The sequence below is a fragment of the Pipra filicauda genome, unplaced genomic scaffold (genome assembly GCF_003945595.2).
Source record: "Pipra filicauda isolate LSUMZ 115617 unplaced genomic scaffold, ASM394559v2 scaffold267_size1258537_pilon, whole genome shotgun sequence".
Lineage (NCBI taxonomy): Eukaryota > Metazoa > Chordata > Aves > Passeriformes > Pipridae > Pipra > Pipra filicauda.
The window spans coordinates 397,163-415,245 of NW_024104384.1; the positions used below are offsets into that span (position 1 = coordinate 397,163).

The window sequence follows — 18,083 nt, forward strand, 5'->3', positions numbered from 1 at the left end:
TGTTATGAGCCTCATGTGGCCATACACAGATAGCTTTTGCTGTCAAATGAAGTGAATTATTAGATAAATATTAGATTAATAAAATGAATAATATATAAATTGATGGCTGTTACTGGAGTTTAGGATTAGGTAGAAGACATATCTGAATATAATCTGCAGCAAACAGCTAGAGGCTCACAACATCTAAAAAACATAATAACCAGAGTTGTTCTCTTGCTGTTGTTCAATTAGCTCTGTGCAATTAGCAGGAAAGATGGTCGGGATTTTAGGGGCACAAAGACCACTGACTGGGCCCAAAACTGAGGCTCCAAAAGTGCCCAGTGCACTGCTATGAGGGTAGTGCTGTGATCCCAAGGGAATTTGCCACAGATTTGCTCAAAAATGGTGAAATATAGTTTGATAAGAAGTTTGTCAGGTTCTTTTAGTCAGCTTTGTTTGATTGCTACAATAATAAAATATGAATAATACATGGTTTTAGATAAGGTGATAGTTTTTCACCCTTCCTTCCTGAATTGCAGCTATTGTAGATTTACAGAGGAGCGTGAATCATATTTCTTCTGCGGTGATAAATTTGGCATTATTATCTCAATTTCAGCTCCTTTTCTTCTCTTTGTTGATTCCATACATTAGAACAGTTTTCAGACCTAAATCATAACTGCAAAGCAGCAAGAGGTCATTTTGAGCAACACCCAAGCTAATCTGTGACTAAAGAATTGTGATTGTGTTGGTTGGAAAAGTTGTGTGAGAAGAATTCTTCAAGTATCCCCTTATGGAACAACCACACAGGCTGATGCAACACAATATTTGAGTGATGGTCAGCAACAGTTTCCTGGTGTTTCAAGCTTAAATCTTCTCATTCATTCTGGTTTTTGAGTACTTTAACTTACAGCATTTCTTTTCTGTAAGTAGACAGTTACTGCAAAATTGGGGTTTTTTTCTTCTCCTTATCACTAAAATTGACTTTAAATCTAGTTTTTGTCATGATTTCCATTTTCTTTAATGGGAAGCCTTTTTAATTAGTGTTTTTTTGATGCAGTATCATAAACTTTTCAATGTCATCTGTGGGAGAGTGAGCCCACACACAGCACAGAATGTGAAAGTTTGGGGTAGGCCTGGTGGCTTTCAAATAACTGCACTGAAGCTTGTAAGCTTCTGTGAAAGGACTTAGGCAAAAGCTCTCTTCATTACCAGTGGTTATGTCCAGAGTGATGTGGTGAGTGAAACCCAGCTCAGCAGTATCTAAAATGTTACCATCTAATTCTTCTTCAGAGAAGACACTGTGCAACTTGAGTATTATATCTTGCAGTTCACCAGTAAATTGAGTGACCCACTTACAGATACCTTTGGAAGAGATTCTGGGGTGTAAGCTGACACTGAAACTCCAGGATTTTCTTCCCTTGGGCAAAAATTCTCAAACCTAAGCATACACTGTGCTTTAAGGGTGGCAGATCCCTCTGTGGGATTTATTGCTTTGTTAATAGGCTCAAGACATCATCTGTCACTGTGAGAGCTGGGAGCACTGTCTGGGTTTTCCTCTTCATTGTTCTTCTCTGGCTCCCTCATTTTACAACTCTGGCTTTGGGCTGTATCCTGGGTTTGGGAGAAAATCGTTGGCCACTTCCCAATACCTGATGCTCCAAGCCCTGTGTTTGCTCTGTATCAACAGTCATTTCCCTGCTGCTGCTCAGCTCCATGGTAAGAAATTTTAAAAGCTGATCCTCTGACTTTGCAGGTGCATCTGGATGCATGGTTTGTCTGTTTAGTGGCTTTAGTTTCATCTCTGCATCTGTGATTTTGGGAAGATGACGAGAAAGGAAAGATCTTTTCCTATTCCTCCTTTCCTCTAATCATCTGGTCCCCTTGATTTTTGGGCTTTCTTTCCCCTCCTTATTTTCAATGGGGAGCTCTTCTGTCTCTGCAGATGAAGTCTCTGGCCAGGCACTGCCCCAGCCTCCTCAGAGCTGCACCAAGCAACCAGCCACCTTCCTCAGTGCTAAATTAACTTCAAAAAATCATCTCCACTTCTACCCCCACCTCCATTTCCATTTCATCTCAGGGCACAAGGCACTTTGCTGTGCTGTCAGTACACTTTATAATACAGATTTTATATTTAATAGCCAAATGCCTCCTCCTTGCTGAGCATCATCTTGGTTTTGGGAGCAGGGAGGAGATGGTGGGCTGAGCCGAGCAGTCATGGACCATTACAAGCAGGATATAAAAAGCAACAATGAATGCAGGGAAAGCATTTTCTAAGAGGCCAAGGAAGGAAAGGCAGTTTTATAATTCATGTTGGGTGCCCTTGCTGCTGATCATGAATTTAGTCTTGATCTTGGCAAATCAGTCACACGTAGAGAGTGACAAGGAAATGTAGTGCTGGTGACAGCCTGTATTGGGAATGTTTTTAAGGTCTTGACTAGAGCACAGCTCTAGCCCAAAACACAGGCTCAAGGCCTTGCTAGACAGGCACTCTTGTCACGGGCAATTGTGACAATCTAAACTTTCTTAAATGTTTTTTCTACCTGGAGAGTTGTGCAAATCAGTCCCTCAGTTTGCAGCCCTCAGCTTGTGCATTGCTCAGGGGGTGGATTTGCTTGGCCATCCCATGCACAGGGCTGTGGTTGCCTTCTGCACACTGCTGTCATCCCTCAGCATCACTCTGACAGCACAGTTCACCCACTCTCATCTCATTTTTAAACCAAATGATCCTGAGCGTGTCTCCTTCTCAGAACCTTGATGAGGGGAACCTTCCCTGCTGAGCTGAGGCAACGGAGACACCAGGAGAATGTGTCAGGGCAATGAGGCTTTATCCATCTGGCTGTTCAAGCTGTGATTGGAATGAAAAGGGACTGATGCCTTTCCTGAGGGATGGAGGCCAGTACTCACTAATTTTTAAATGCTTCCCCATAGAAGTGAGGCTCAGACCCCTACCCAGGCTCTCCAGGGCAAAGGAGTAGGTGCTACAAAGATGAACTCTACAGTTATTAATTATATATTGCTTTTAAGCAACACAGTAACTCTTTATTTCAGATAGTCTTCTCATAGCCCCTTCAGCCAGTGTACCAAATACTGGCAATTAAAGAGTTTACATTATTTTCAACATTTTAATACAGTTAATGTTTTAGTGTGTGTATATGTGCACCCCATTGATTGTGAAAAGCTAAAATAGGTCAATTTATGCTTCTGTCTTCAGCCATGTTCACCTATCAAAATACTCAGTCTCCATAATGTTCAAGAGAAAAATATCACTTCAAATGCTGAAGTTGGCCCTTCTAGCACCAGCTCAAAGGAGAGACAAGGAGGGCTTCGAGACCAAGAGGATGAGTCTGAAGTTTGGCAGTCGTGTAGATACCCAGCCTGACAGCTCAGTGTCTGTTTAAGGCATTAAATGCCTGCAGGTTGAGCAGATCAAACCTCATTTGTGCACTTGTTATCAGTCACTGTGGGCATCAGTTGTGGCAAATGAACTGCAATAGTCATCAGTTGGATTGACCTCACTTTTAGTGGTTCTTCAGGGAATTAGACCCCTTCCCAGAGGGATGAGAAAGGCAAGGCTGTAGTGTCTGTCCAAGGCGTTGGCAGTACTCAGCCACTGCTGCCTCTAGGACCCAATTTTCCAGCCTCTCCTCTGAGCAGGGGCTCATTCTGTGCTGGGACTTTCAGTTGTAAAAGCAGGACTTGGGCAAAGCTGCCTCGAGCCCTTCCACTTCAGAGGTGGCATCCTCTGGGCAGCTCAGGTGCTGAGGCAGAAGGCACACACAGCTTTTCTTCTGTTGCAAGAAGTGGTTTCAAGGCTCGATATGGAAGCGTTCGAGAAACTGGTACCAAAAAAGCAGTTGTCTGGCTTCAAATTTAGTGAAGCCTCAGTAGGAATTTACAGTACTATCACAGTCTGCAGGATGGGTGATGGATTGCCATTTAGAAATGTCATTTCTGAGTTCTTTTAAGGACAGGCAGGAATGTCCCAGACCTGTGAGGAGGGACAGGGAGGTTTTGTCTGGAGCATCACAACCAGCTGTGACCAGCTTTGAGCTCAGGCATTTGGAACAAATGGAACATTCCTGTGGATGGGGGATAAGTGCATGTACTAATGAATAAAGGAACTGGTCAACAAAATGTACAGTACTAGACATGAGAGCTTTGCTGTTTGTTATTCTAGGAAATAGCTTTTTCAAAGGGAGTTTAAATAAATCTCTGATAAACCCCTGATTAAAGTGGTTCAAATATCAATGGTATATAACTGACTGATTGATACAATGTGAAAAATACTGATTTATTATCTAGCTAAATCTTTTGGTTCTTGAGCTATTTATATTTTAGGAAAAAAATCTTGGCCTAATGGGCTGACTCCCCTTCAAAACTAGAAATGCTTTCTCCAAACATTTTTCGTGGACTTCTGAAGCATGTAAATATGACTTCAAACTGCAGTTTTATTTAGCCTTCTATGGTAAACCTGCAGGAATGTCCTTGTATTCTGTTTTGCTCTGTTTTACTGTGTAATATTACAGAAGCAGGAATAGATGGCATTTTCCAGTGACAGAGGGTCTGTAAATATTTATGAGGTCATTGTACGTGTCATGGCAGGAAAAGATTTTTAATCTTCTGGAGTCTAAGAGTTCTTTGGGAGATAACATTTAAGTTTTGTTAATAAGCTTCACTCCTCCTTGATGAGTTTATACTGACAAATAAGATTTATGCCACAAACTTCATCTGCTCAGTGAGCAGCTGGAGACTGGGAATATATTAGCCTCACTATTTAGTAATTTTGCTGATGTTCAGACCATATGACACATTCTGCAGTTCTACTTTATGTTTTCTTACTGTAAACTTGTTGAATTTTAAGTTGGTGTGTTAAATGGAGAAAACCTGGGGAATTTTGACCAGTTGATGTGCCTCATAATGTGCAACTGCTGGCAGAAAGGAGTGAAAAAATTCTTTTACTTTTCTAATAATCCTGTAGCAATTCAGCTGTAAGGGTTAGGGGGCATTTCACAGAATTTATGCCTCATGGGCTTTTCCAGCTTGAAATAATTTGTTTCCTTTTGCTAAGAGACAACAGTTTTGTTACCAGTGCTGGTGCCACTCCATGCCGTGGTCAGTCAATCCAGGTCCAAGTGTGAGACTTGCCAAGAACCAGTTTGGTGGCTTGAACCAATGAGTTTCTGGGGAAATGTTGCCATGTTTGTTGATTTATATTTTTAAGCAAGCAGTGGATTCTGACAGAAGTCTGTGGGCATCTGACACAAGGTCTGTGAACTGTTTTTCCTGGTCAAGGAAAGTGTGTAAGAAAAGCAAAGCTGTTTTTAAGAAGGCTTAAAGTCACTCTATAGAGGACTGAATTTTTAGGAGCTGGGAAACAAAAGTCTGAAAGAAAACCCTGTATTTGAGTGCAGGTTTTGTACTCTTATCTGGTTAATTGGGTGTTGTCATCTCTCTGGATTTAAATAGCACTTCTCCTTTTGTGTTATATTGTGTGCTGATGCAGAGCATTTGATATTTCCTGCTGCAGAACTGGCTGCTCTTGAGCAGTGGTTTGTATTTATACCTTTATAAATGCATAGGATTTTTACTCCTTTGTGGATGAAAGGAGCCACATAAATGGTAATTTCATTGCATAATTGTCTTACTGAATATTTTTTTCAAAAAATATTTAATAGGACAGATGTAGTACATCAGGCAGTTAATCATACTAGTCAATTAAACTGCTTTGAGATTTTTTTTTTAAGGATTAATATGTGTTTACAGAACATACAATATTCCTCTTGTAAAACCTACTGGAATACAAATGTTTATTCCTTACCTTGTGTTGCACCAAGATTGCATCAACTTCTCATTAGAAATATCCACAAAGTTATAAACTTTTTTGGAGAAATTTAGTGCCCTGGCCTATGGTAAGAGTAGTGTCTGTTAATTGTAAAGGGTTTTTATTTGGGAGATGTGTATGCCATAGAATATCATATTAGAATAACAAAAATGCTTTGACTGTGGAGGAGGTTCTTGAAGATTTCTTCAAAGTCCCTGACCTTTTCTTCTACTCCCTTAAGGACAGATGCTGAAGCTATTCAGACATTCTGAACTCACTGAAGTAGCAAAGCTGAAATAAAACCTGTGTTGCAAACTAGAATTTTGTTTTTCTTGTTATGCACTTCATTAAACTAGAGGGTTTTTTTGTTTGTTGGTTTTTTTTTTTAGATAAGCATTTGTCATCTCCATGTCAGACTTCTCAAAGAAAATGGTGAATTAACAGGGCATGTTTAATGCAATCTTGACAGAAAGGTTAATGAGAATTCAGAAGGCATCAAGAAGGGAAATAATGCAGAGATGAAAACAAGGAACCAGAGTACTTTGTAATTTGGCTTGTCTTAAACAGAGGGATTTGGTTGTTCTGCAGGGAATGAAACAGTGAGTATTCAGTACTCTGTCAAGTTTCAAGGTGGGTGCCCACTGGGCCGAATTATTTTGCCAAAAAGTGTCTTTTTTGCCAAAAAGACCTCAAAAAGGCAGGTCTTTCTTTGAAGGGAAAATTGTGCATCTGCCCGGTTGAGGTTCTGTAGGATCAAGGTCACGTGGCTGAGAGTGACAGAGGGAACAGTGGAATTGAAGGCAAATATCGTGGTCACATCCTGAGGAGAGGGGATGGTTTATGGCCGTGACTGTCTCCCATCACTGCCCCTCTTCAGCCAGTCCAGTCCCTCAGAGGACTGAGAAGGGGCACAGGACAGTGGAACATTTGTCTCCCTTACACTCAACACCTGCAGAATCTGCATGTTTATTTAGCTTATAGAAAATTCCAGGAAGTTTTTATGCCTCCCTCTAAAGCTGCAACAATTTCCATGGAAGGGATGATCAAAGCATAAAGCAACAAAGTTTGGGTAGTTTTCTGTCCTTGAGCTGTCTGTGACTGGAGATCTGCCCTGTGCTGTGGATGCTTCTGAGCAAAAACACACCCGTTGAAGGGAAGTCAGCAATCAGTCAGGATTGCAAACACAGTATTGGTTCCTTTTGGGAAAGCTACCAATCTTGATGATGGTAATCACAGGGCTGCCTTTCTAACTTGATTAGAATCACAGTTGTGGCTGCCAAATCAAACAAATTGGCATGTGACGGTCGGAACTTAAAAACCCATCAATTATATCCACTCCTGCACTGAGGACAACCTGATTACTCTTGTTGGGAGTTCAGCTGGCCTGTTGTACATTTTGTATGTAAAGCCAGTATTAGTTTTAAAGTCCTTCCTTCTGCAGCCAAGGTTAAAATAGGAGAAAACTCAGTTGTTTACATCATGAATTGTCTGATACAATTCAAGCGTTGAAAGTTGTGGTCTTGATGGGAAGAGGAAACAAGAAAATTGTAGAGTTTATTATGCCAACTCACAGCTAATTATACAAGCCTTAATACAAATATCATTTGCAGTAATTTAGTTACCTTGTTCCAAGCTGCATGCCTGCATTCAGTTCAAATGTAAAATTCCTTATTCCAGTATCTTAATGATGTAATGCAATGGTTGTAGAACAAGGGGATCAGCTGCTCTTGGGCAACTAACTTTGTAAGAGACTTGTATTTCAGGATCTCTTCCCTTAATGCATGGGCACAAGATGCACCAATTCTTGAGGTGCTGGACAGTTGTGACCTTAAATGCTCTGACCTTCCTGCGAGGTACCAGCCCCTTGGCACAGAAGAAGGATTTGTTTTTTCTTTTTTTTCAGAATTCATATTTTGAGCTTTTCCTAACAAACAGCTTGTTTGAGCCATTTAAAACATCAAAGGAGGTGTTTCTTGGCCTGGGTATATCTTTAATTTGAAGCAGATTTATTAAAGGCCAAAACAGGATAACACTGCAAAAGGATTAGCTGTGCTTACTTGATTTCTGAGCAAACAGACTAATTCTGCTTTCTTTGTAAGGGTGTCTTTCACAGCCAGTCCGTTCAGTGAGCATTGAACTGGCCTGGGGTATGGGTTTTTCCTTTTATTTTTTTTTTTTTTAAATTTCTTGTTGCTTCTATTGTCTTCTTTAGAAATCAGAGACTTCAAAGCTTTAGCCTGCTTACCCTCCCTTGGTTGCTATGCTCCAAAAGACATTCCTAAAGCTTCTTTGCTGGTAACTGTCAAATGTTTTGTTTCAGGCTTCTTAGCATCGAGGCTTCAGCTTGGCTTTTGTTTTGATTTATTCTTCACAAAATAGAAATTCTGAGAACTCAATTAAAAAAAAAAATAAGCTGGCATTCTTAGCACTTCAATCTTGTTGCTGTTCTGAAAGCAGCCAGAGCTGTGGCCCTGCAGGATGCTGTGTGTTTTATAATTGTACTTACACTTCAGAGTTGCTCTGTCTGTAAACAACAGAGAAAAACTCTCCCTGAGATCTGAAAGTTTGCTTGATACTGTACATTTTGTACATCAATCATGAGGAATGAACACTGCTGGGACCACAACGTGGTCAGTAAAATCTGAGCAAACCTATTGTGAACTAGTTAACAAATGTGATGAGAAAGGATGGGATAACTATTCTGGAGAAGAGGATTGGCCTCCTGATGTTTATTATCAGGGAATAAGTTGTTATTTGGGAACCGAAAAAGTCAGACTGACCTTCACCTCTCACGTGCAAAGACCGAGTTTGGTTAGAAAATGATGATACATTTGAAAACCAAGCACACATGCTGGAAAAACTCACATTTCCAATTTTCCAGAGGGACTCCAGGACTTGATGGTGTGTTTGGCCTATGACTGGTAGCACAAGCGAACTAATGAGATTGCTGCTTACTACACCACCAAGTTGTCAAACAAGCCGGGGTGCTCTTTAACTGTATCTCTGTCCTTTTCCCCAGCACCATTTTTTATTGACTCTGGAAATAAAAATGCAGTGAGTTTTAAGAACATAGGATCATTAAATGGTTTAGGTTGGAAGGGAATTTAGAGAACATCTCATTCCAACCCCTCCTCCGTGGGCAGGGACACCTTTCACTGGACCAGGTTGCTCAGAGCACCATCCAGCCTGGTCTTGAACAAGGACGGGGCAGCCACAGCTTCTCTGGGCAACATGACACTCCAGTTTTAGTGTTGCTTCTTATTTGTGCCAGGGTTGCTAAAGGAGGAATAGGCAGCATAGAACAAATTCAACAGCCTAGTTCACCAGTGTTTCCAGGGGTGAAAGGGATGTGGTAGCAACTTTGATTTGTAAACATACAAACCTCAGAGAGAGGGTTGAGCTGTTCTCAGTCCATACAGCCACAGTGGTCACAATCCCATCCCTGGTAAACTGTCAGAGGCATCAGACACCTCAAAGTAACTGCAAATACAATAGTAAGCACCTTGCAGTTACTGACTGATGGGGAGAGTTGGTTGAGAGATTTTTGGGCTGCCAGGATATTGCCATCATACCAATTGCCCTAAAAACCTGCAGGGTACATGCCTGCCCTTTATAGTGGTCACAAAAAGCTGATGCTTTTTGTCCAGGTATGGGCAGATGGATGTGGGAATGACTGTGTAGATGGAGCATTGCCTCATATGAAATCCAGGCTAGGATAGTCACATGCTCTGCTTAAAATGTTATTGACTGGGTGGAAACCCTGTGCTTGGGGATCTGAATGTCTTGGGTTGTCTTCCCTCTGCCATATGTTGTTTAGCTGGTAAAGGGAGTATCTGTGTGTGCACAGAGCCTCAGATCGTTACCTCTTGATTATGTTCATGTTATCTGATGCGTTGTCTCCAAGAGAGAAATTAAATTGCCTTTAGTAATTTGAAGCAAATAAAAGTGACAAATCATCATTCTCATGTGATCAGTAGTAAAGGGCTGCAGAATGAGAATGCATCTCAATTACATGGTAAACACATTTTAAGCAGCATCGATCGTTCCAAGTCTCCAATTGTTTTTCTGGGATTTTCTTTACTCCTCAACTAAGATGGCTTTGGTCTATTAAAAATAAAATAAAAAAAAAATAAAGAAAAACCAGTAGCTTTGTTCCACTTTGAATAGTGCTATCAACAATGAACTCTCAGCTCATAATTATGAAGATTTAGGGATAGGAAATGATTTCATAGAGACAAAAGCAATACAGTAGGAATCTAGAAGTGAAAGAAAAATACAGCAGGCAAGTGATTTTTAAAGTCCACGTCTTGAGGTGTGGCAGACTAGTGTACTGGAAAGCAAAAACTCCTGTGTGCAGGTAGAAAATGGTCATCACGAGTGAGCTGTCATGGAAATCCTGCAGGAAGGCAAGGGAGTAAACATTTAGCAATAGGAAAAGCTTTTGAGCGTGAATATAGAATATGGGTTATAAGGCACTATATATATATATTTTAATAAACCAGCATTGCTTGCCTACATTTGCATTTGGATTCTGATCCTGCAAATATTCCCGACTAAAACTTGTTTTAATTTCCCGTTTAACTCCTCTTGGTCTCATCAGCCAGTGAAAGAAAAGTTGAAATCAGCATTGCACAAATGTTTCAACTTAAGAATTGGCTCTTGTGTCAAGTTCCAGACCTGTCAGGTTCAGTGAGGACCTGAATTTCTTACAAGATGATAAACCAGCTGAGCTATGACCCCACACAAACCTGGGCCTGGGTGTTTCCAGAACTGGCGTTGAAATGACTTGCAAACACAAATTCAATTTCTGTATAACACACTAGATTTTGGTGCCTGAAACTCTTTTCTTGTTTGCTCATAGAATGGGAACCATTTGTTTTCATTGTCACATTGCATTAGTAAATGGTCCCTTGAATATCCTCCACCTCCCTACCCAGTGTAGTGTCCTTATATGCCACATCATCCAGCTCATGCAATTAAATGTTTTGGGTTTTTTTTTTTTAATTTCCTGCTTCACATTGAGCTGGTTGCCACTTGTTTCTCGAGGCGGTTTGGTTTGTATGAAAACGGAATTTTGCCCTTCGGTGGGTCTCTCCAGAAATCCCCAAATGAGCTGATTCTGCTCTGTCTGTGAGGGCAGTTTGGAGCAGCACAAAGTACACGATAATTTGCTTGGTTTGCAGCCCTGCCACTCAAACCCTGAGATGGCTCAACGTGCCTACAAGCAATCACCCTCCTAACTCTGCAACTGTCGGGTAGTTTGGGAAACAGTTCTTGTTTATTTATTTTTGAAGTCTTAAATATTTGTCTTATGAAGTATTTATTTGTTTATAAACTCATAGACTGTGCTTTGGGGCAGAGCTGACCCTCTACTGAGCAATCAGGCTCTCTGTTTTCTAAAACAACTCTGTCTTTGCCTGATGAAAAGAAGGATCCCCTTCTGTTCTGCTGAGAAGTTGAAGCCTAATTTTAGGGAGGTGTGCACAGTTCTAATTATAATGCAGAGCCACTAAATATGCAATTAATGCCATCCTGAATTGCATGGTTGCTGCCTCTTGCAACTCAGCCTGTTATTTTCTGAAGCCCAGGAATCGATTATTTCTTCTTGGAAGATGAACCTCCTGGTTTTCCAGTTGCTCTGGAGATGGTAGTTGGTTGTTTAAACTTATGCTGTAATAGTCAAAAACATTTAAATGACTGATTAGATATGGCTGGGATCTAACAAAAAATGCAGCTGAAATTTTTTAAATTAAATTTAAAAAAAATTGTGTTAAATTTTAAAGTCTTAAAATTGACAGTCCTCATTTTAAGCACCTGAGCAGTGTGCTTGGAGCACCTGCAGTTGGCAACGTTACTGACGTGCTGATTTATCCTGATATTTAAAGATTTCCTGGGTCTCACACTTCCCTTCTGTTCTGTGGTGATTTTACCCCGAGGGCAAGGTCTTCCAGCCCTCCCTCATTAGAGCTGCAGGACTGCAGAGGGCAGAGCTGGGGAGTGTGGAGCAATTTCTGGTCCTTGGAGTTTTGCTGTGTGAGACCTTTTGGTGTTACTGCATTTGGCTGCATAAATCTGTTCAGCCTATTTAATATCAGTGCCTTACAACCTGGCTCTCTCTCCTCCTGCCCCTCCACCTGGAAGCTGTCCTTTTTTCTAGATTATGAACCACCAGCCTGTCAGCTCGGTTTGCAATGAGACCTTCTCAAATATTTGTTGTTTACCTGAGACATGACAAGGTCCTTCATGTCATTCCTTGCAGACAGGGGAATTTCTGAGCCCATCAGCTATAACATCTGCTTCAAAGCCAGAGCTAGCACACGTTTTAAAAAGGTCTCAATCTGTATTTACACAATAGATTGGTTGTGTTAATTAGAGTTTATTCCACCACTGGTATGCATGCATAACTCCTATTAATATCAGCAGCAGCTCTGTATTCTCAGAAGGAGAACAAAGCTCCTAATTAGAGCTCAAGGATTTTAAGTTATCTATGTACAGCTTTTATTGCAAAGATTAAGTGCTGTATGCTCTCCTTGTAGCTGTTCTAATAGAAAACAGATGATATTTTTTTAATTTTTTTTTTTTTTTGCATGCATGCATACCAGTGGTGGAATAAACTGTTTTCTGGATTTCAGGTTTTAAGAGCCTGAAAAGTTTGGAGAATCCCCACTAAAGCTTTGTGTGTGTGTCCAGCAGGGTGCAATGGGAGTGCACCATATGACATTTCTTTTGGGATTTGGAGAAAAGATACTGAACTTTTCCTTTTATTGTGACAACTTAAAAAAATCCACGAAGAAGCAGCTTATAAAGAAAATAGTGATAAGAATCCTTGCTATGGAAGCACTGGCAAGCACTGCTCTAAAGCTTGTAAACAAACAGCCCCTCTCAAAGGGGTGTCTGAATTCCAATGGATTCTAATTATCTGCTAGGACAGATAGGTACAAAAAAAGCTACTGATATCAAGAAACTCTGGACTAAAAATATATACATGCTGTAATTTCAGGAAGTTTGAGCTTCTGCCTGTGGCAGGTACTGGGTAAAAGATAAGGTGGAAAATAATGAGCTTTTGTTATTTGTATGTGTAGTTTGGAAGAGACATATCGTGAGTGAACAAAAGATGCACCATAAAACAAACACTGCCCTGAAATCTTCCTTGGTGAAAACATAAAAAGCTGTAGGGTGCTAAAAATGGAGTGTCCTCCAGGCAAGAGCACTGTTCAACAACAGAGGTTTAGAGCCACTGCTATTAATATGATATAATATTTCAGGGCTTTAACATACATTTTAATTAGTACACTATAAAATTTAACCTCCCATTTAAAATTTCATTCTTTCTCAAAAGAGACTTCATATTTATCTTTGCCAAGTGTATTGTCTGCTAATTCCCATGTCCTCCCCTGTTTAATTCACATTCAGTTAATGACAGAAGCACAAGAAGTTTGAAACTTAACACTTTCTCCCCAGTTGGTGCAACTACAAGCAATTTTCAATTGTAGATTTTTGAATCATGAATCAATCAGGAGCTGGTCTTTAATGATCCTCGTGAGTCATTTCCAGCTCAGGGTATCCTGTTGTCAGTGAAAGGTGCTGTCAGGGCCAGGACATGCTGCTGTACTTGGCTGCATTTTAGGCAAATACATGAGTTCTTTGTGTCAGGATGCAAAGCTTTTCAAGGCATTAATGTACTGGGCTGAACAAACCTGTCCACAAAAACATTCCCCAGCCGAATAGACACCCTTACATGAAAGATCACAGCACCTTATTCAACAATATTACCTGCAGGTTAGATCTAAACCTGGCTGCCAAATGCTGAAAGCCAGTATAAAGGCAGAGATTCACTGTTTTATTACATCATTAAAAAAATATCTAGATTCTCCTCTAGCAGGGACTGCAGGCTGGAGACTAACAGACAAGAATAAAATAGCTGGGAATAAATTTTATGTAGCTATTTCCTTTCTCCCTCAAATGCGAATGCTTATGCAAAACACATTGCTGTAGATTCACTGACAATAAAGAGGGAATCATTATACGAGTAGTGGATTCTCAGGGGAACACTTTAACCAAAACACACTCTGCAGTAATTTCCCCCATCTTAGTTGAATAAATTAATTTATGAATTTTCCATGAATATGTTCAACCATTTCTCCCCTCATATATTTTATTGATCTCCATATACATTTAGCAACAAATAACAGAGCTGCTTTTCCATTTGCAGTAAAATAGTTTGGAGATGTTTATGTGGGCCTTGGGGTTCAGAGTAAACAAATGCAGTTCACACACTGGGGAGGCAGCAGACAAATACAAAGCTTGCAAAGACCCAGGGAGCTCTACTAGAGCAGCTCAGCACAAGGCACATCCAATCCTACCAGCAATCCCTGAAACCAGAGGGACCAGCCCCAAACTGTGGGCAGCTCCCAGTGAGTCCTGTGTACAATCACTGCAAGAGGCTTTGTGACTCCTGTCTGTGAAATATGTAATGTCCCTTTGGTGTGAAAGACTGATAGTTTGGATCGTTCCTTCATTTACTCTTTGTCCATGTACTCTGTAGCACTTTATTGTCCATGGTCTGGAGAAAGCCAGCAGGCTCCTTGTAGAGTGTAGATCCAGTGGCAGAATACTCCAAAAAATGTCATTATTGCTCCACAAGACGTCTCTGTGGCCTCTCTGCCTCTGAACATCACTTAGGCAATGTCATTAAATCCAAAGTTGAGCTACTCATGTAGGTTATTACAGTGAGTAAGCACACCATTCCATGGAAAGTATCTCCATGTTTTTCATAAGGGAAGGAATAAACAGTTATATACAGTCACTGGGTGTTGAAAAATAATCAGTGTTATCCTAATTTAATATTTAAAATTATCTTCATATTTAAAATTAATCTTCAACCCTCAACATCAAACATCTCAAACAAGTGTGGTGGGAATGTGATGTGGTTAATCACCTGTGTACACTTACTCCTATGTGACTGTACTATTGCAGTCTTCAAACTTAGTTCTTCTCCTTACCCTCAGTTAATAGAGCCCTTTTAAGCAGTTCCTTTTTTTAGTTTATTTTTACCTTTTTGGTTGTCATTTTTATCAATCATATATGGAAAGCTGAGGAAAAACTTGCCTTGCTGTTTCTAAGTATAAAACTCCTTCTTTCTTAACCACACATAATAACGGGCTTGAAACAGGCTGTGCCATCTTAAAGGTGGTATTTGAAGTATAATTTCCAATGCTTAGATACATAATTTACATTTATTATGCATAATAAAATATGTAAGTAATTGATGTTCTGTAAGGGATTAAATGATCAACTCCAGCTGCAGGAAGAAGATTTATTCCCCTGCTCTCATTGACTATCAGAATATGCTGCAAAGTTGTTGCCTTCAGGACTGCACTCGGGGAGTGTTCTCCTTTCCTTCTGATGTGCTTTCTCTTGCCTTTGTGCTCTGTGCAAAGTGTATTTGTGGAGCAAACAGATGACAAATAAGTAAATATGTTCCCTTCAGCCTTGCAAGAACTTAGTGTAAAATGCAGGTTGAGCTTGCCCACGTCTGTGTGTGGCCTTGCATTTCCTAAATCAGAAGGGCAGAACATCAGAGAGAGCACAGAATCACCTCAGTGCATTGAAGCTGAGAATGGCTGGGAGATAATGTCAACAGGATGGGATGTAGGCACAGGATAATGGTCTCCTGCTGCCAGATGAAAGCTTGGGCACAGATGAGCCCTTCTAACAAAAAACAAACAGAGGCAAAGCCGAGATATTTGCAGTACTTTCAAAGCAGGAGGTGTTTATCTTGTAACAACGTCCTGCTCTGTTCTCTTGGCCTCCACTTTACCGAAATAACAGAGGGTGATGCTGTGGTTTTCAGCAGTGGCTGCTGCTCAGCGAGCTCTGGTTGCCCCCTGCATCTTCTGTGGCCATGCCATGGTCTCAGGATGTGTGTCCTTCAGCCTCCAGAAGAGCTGCACGAGTCAAAACTCACCGTGTCACACTGTGTGGATGCGTTGGCCTGCTTTTAGATGAATCATAGAATCAATCCATAATAGAACTCAGGCTTATCAAAGGGATTTTATAGCCCAGCATTCCCATTTTCCCTGATGGGAGGCACTCCCTGTGGGGAGGAACACCAGCCTGGGAGCCACAGGAACACTCCCCTGTGCATTAAAAGCCCTCAGATTCTGACCTGGTAAAAGCAGTGCTTGAAGAAGGTGAAAAATGGAACTGAATTCAGGAGTAATGATTCTAAGTAACAATATGCAGATACAAAGAATTACACTGTACTACTTGTGGTTTAATCTTCACCCTTCAGTTCTACAATTTTGGTGTATTTCTGGGGTTGTTTGAACGATGGATGGCTATTTTTAGGAAGGGTCCTGGTAACTCTTAAGGTAATCTGTAGCCATTTGTAGCAGTCATTTAAAATTTCCTCCTTGTTCAGAGAAGCTGACACCCTGAAGGACCAGTCTCATCAGCTGATGAGCTGCTTTCCTTCAGTTCTCTCTATTTTGAGGGCTGGGATCTCTTTGTGGGTGTTATTCAGACCAAGTCCATTGCTTGCAGTGGAAGTTGAGAGCTCCCAGCTCCTCAAAAGACCAAAGGAATAAATCAGTGGTGGTAGCAGAGGGCATGATTTCACACCATGATGCAGCATAGGAAACACTTGGGATTCTGGAGGTTTGTATTTTCTCCCCAGCTTTGCCACCCATCTCTTAGGGGATCTGGAAGAAATTGTTTCAACTTTCTATGCTGCAGATGCCAGGGAGTGATAACAACCCCTTCTGAGGCACATGTAGAAGTGCTGTGTAAAACAATGCATAGGAAGTAGCTGTTGTTGTTATCTGTAATAATAAAAACAATGGCATTTGCAACAGAAACTGAAGTTTTACAATCAATCCCATGCCATTACTGATAATGCAATTTCTCATTTAATCCACAGCTGCTGCTGCTTTTATATCTTGTCCTAATTCAAAAAGTATTCTTTCTTTTTTTTTTTTTTAAATGATTCTAGTGCAAGTTGGAGTTTCATGCCTGTACTTCTGGCAAAACCATCACAGCTCGATGTGAAGGGCCCTGCCCCTGCCTTCCAGGACGTGAAAGCTCAAAACACAAGGTGGAGAAGACTGGTAAGTTGAGCTGTTAATGAAATTATGGCAGATTAATTGGTTCCTGCTATGTTCTTAGAAAAACCTAAGAAAGACTTTTTTTAACTAGTTGGTTTTTTTTACATATGCAACACTTTCTGAGAAAAGGTAAGGTACAACTAATAATTTTCTAAACAGTGCTTTCAAACACATTAACTACTGCAAAACTAACACCCACTTGATAAGAGTCTCATAGGAAAACTGAGTTCTGGCTAATGAGTCTCATTTTTTAGTGAAAATACTTTTGAAGGAAAATATTGAAGAATCATAAAATAAGATAGAAAATAATACTACTTGATGGTTCGTTATTTTGTGAGGTAAAAGAACATCAGTAGCCTGTGTGTTAACCAACAAGTCATTTAAAGTCACACGTTTAAAGTATGTATTACATGGGATCTGAATTATCGTTTTAACCTTTTCTTTATTAATGTTATGATTATAAGGCAAATGTATATTAGAGATATCTGTGTCTGTGCTTATGTATGAGATTGTTTCAGTAACAAAGTCATTTGAAATGATGCTCTATAAAGGTGAAGGTTGGAGCCTCAGCACAAATGGCCATTTTCTCTCTGCTGAGTTCCCTGTGCAGGTCTGAAAGCCTGGGGAGATAATTCACTCCCCCAGGTCTTTTCCAAGGAAGCAGGTACAACCTGTCTTGGGATGATCTCATCCAAAGGGAATTAGCTCTTGCAGAAGAGACTGACTAAAAGCAGAAGTCCAGCAGCAGGAGGGGAAGTGTCATGGCCAGGTTCTGTCTGAGAGTTTCCTCCCTGCTATGAGGAAAAGCCAATAAGAAGGAAAAAGTTGTTACCTGTAGCTGTGGTTTTCTGGTGTGAGTGCAGATGTTCTGGTGAGAGCATCTGTGGCAAAGTGAGTTATCAGCCTGCTTTTAAGCCTGGTTTTAAGTCCAGTGTTGTCTCCACTCTCTCAGGAGTGCTGAGAGGGTTAACTCACTGCTGGGCTCCTGTATCAGCAGCTCACAAAGCCAAAGTGGTGACTTACACAGGGTTTGCTCTGTCATGTTAAGCAGTGAAATGTGTTTGTCTTGTACATCACACGGAGTATAAAACACACGGAGCTTTAACAACGGTCTGTTTGACACCAGATATCCAGGAACCTCTCTTCACTTTTTCTCCTGCCCACTGTGGACACGTTCT

At 40.6% G+C, this 18,083-nt stretch overlaps 1 protein-coding gene across 2 annotated transcripts in view; it reads left to right on the forward strand.

The window, feature by feature from the left end:
* The window catches only part of SPOCK1 (SPARC (osteonectin), cwcv and kazal like domains proteoglycan 1), a 264,587-nt gene that overhangs the window by 191,233 nt on the left and 55,271 nt on the right, over positions 1-18,083 (forward strand). For both annotated transcript variants that reach the window (XM_027736212.2, XM_027736222.2), the window contains one exon: positions 16,794-16,908. In XM_027736212.2, coding sequence (XP_027592013.1) covers positions 16,794-16,908 — 115 coding nt within the window. The remainder of the gene's footprint in view (positions 1-16,793; positions 16,909-18,083) is intronic.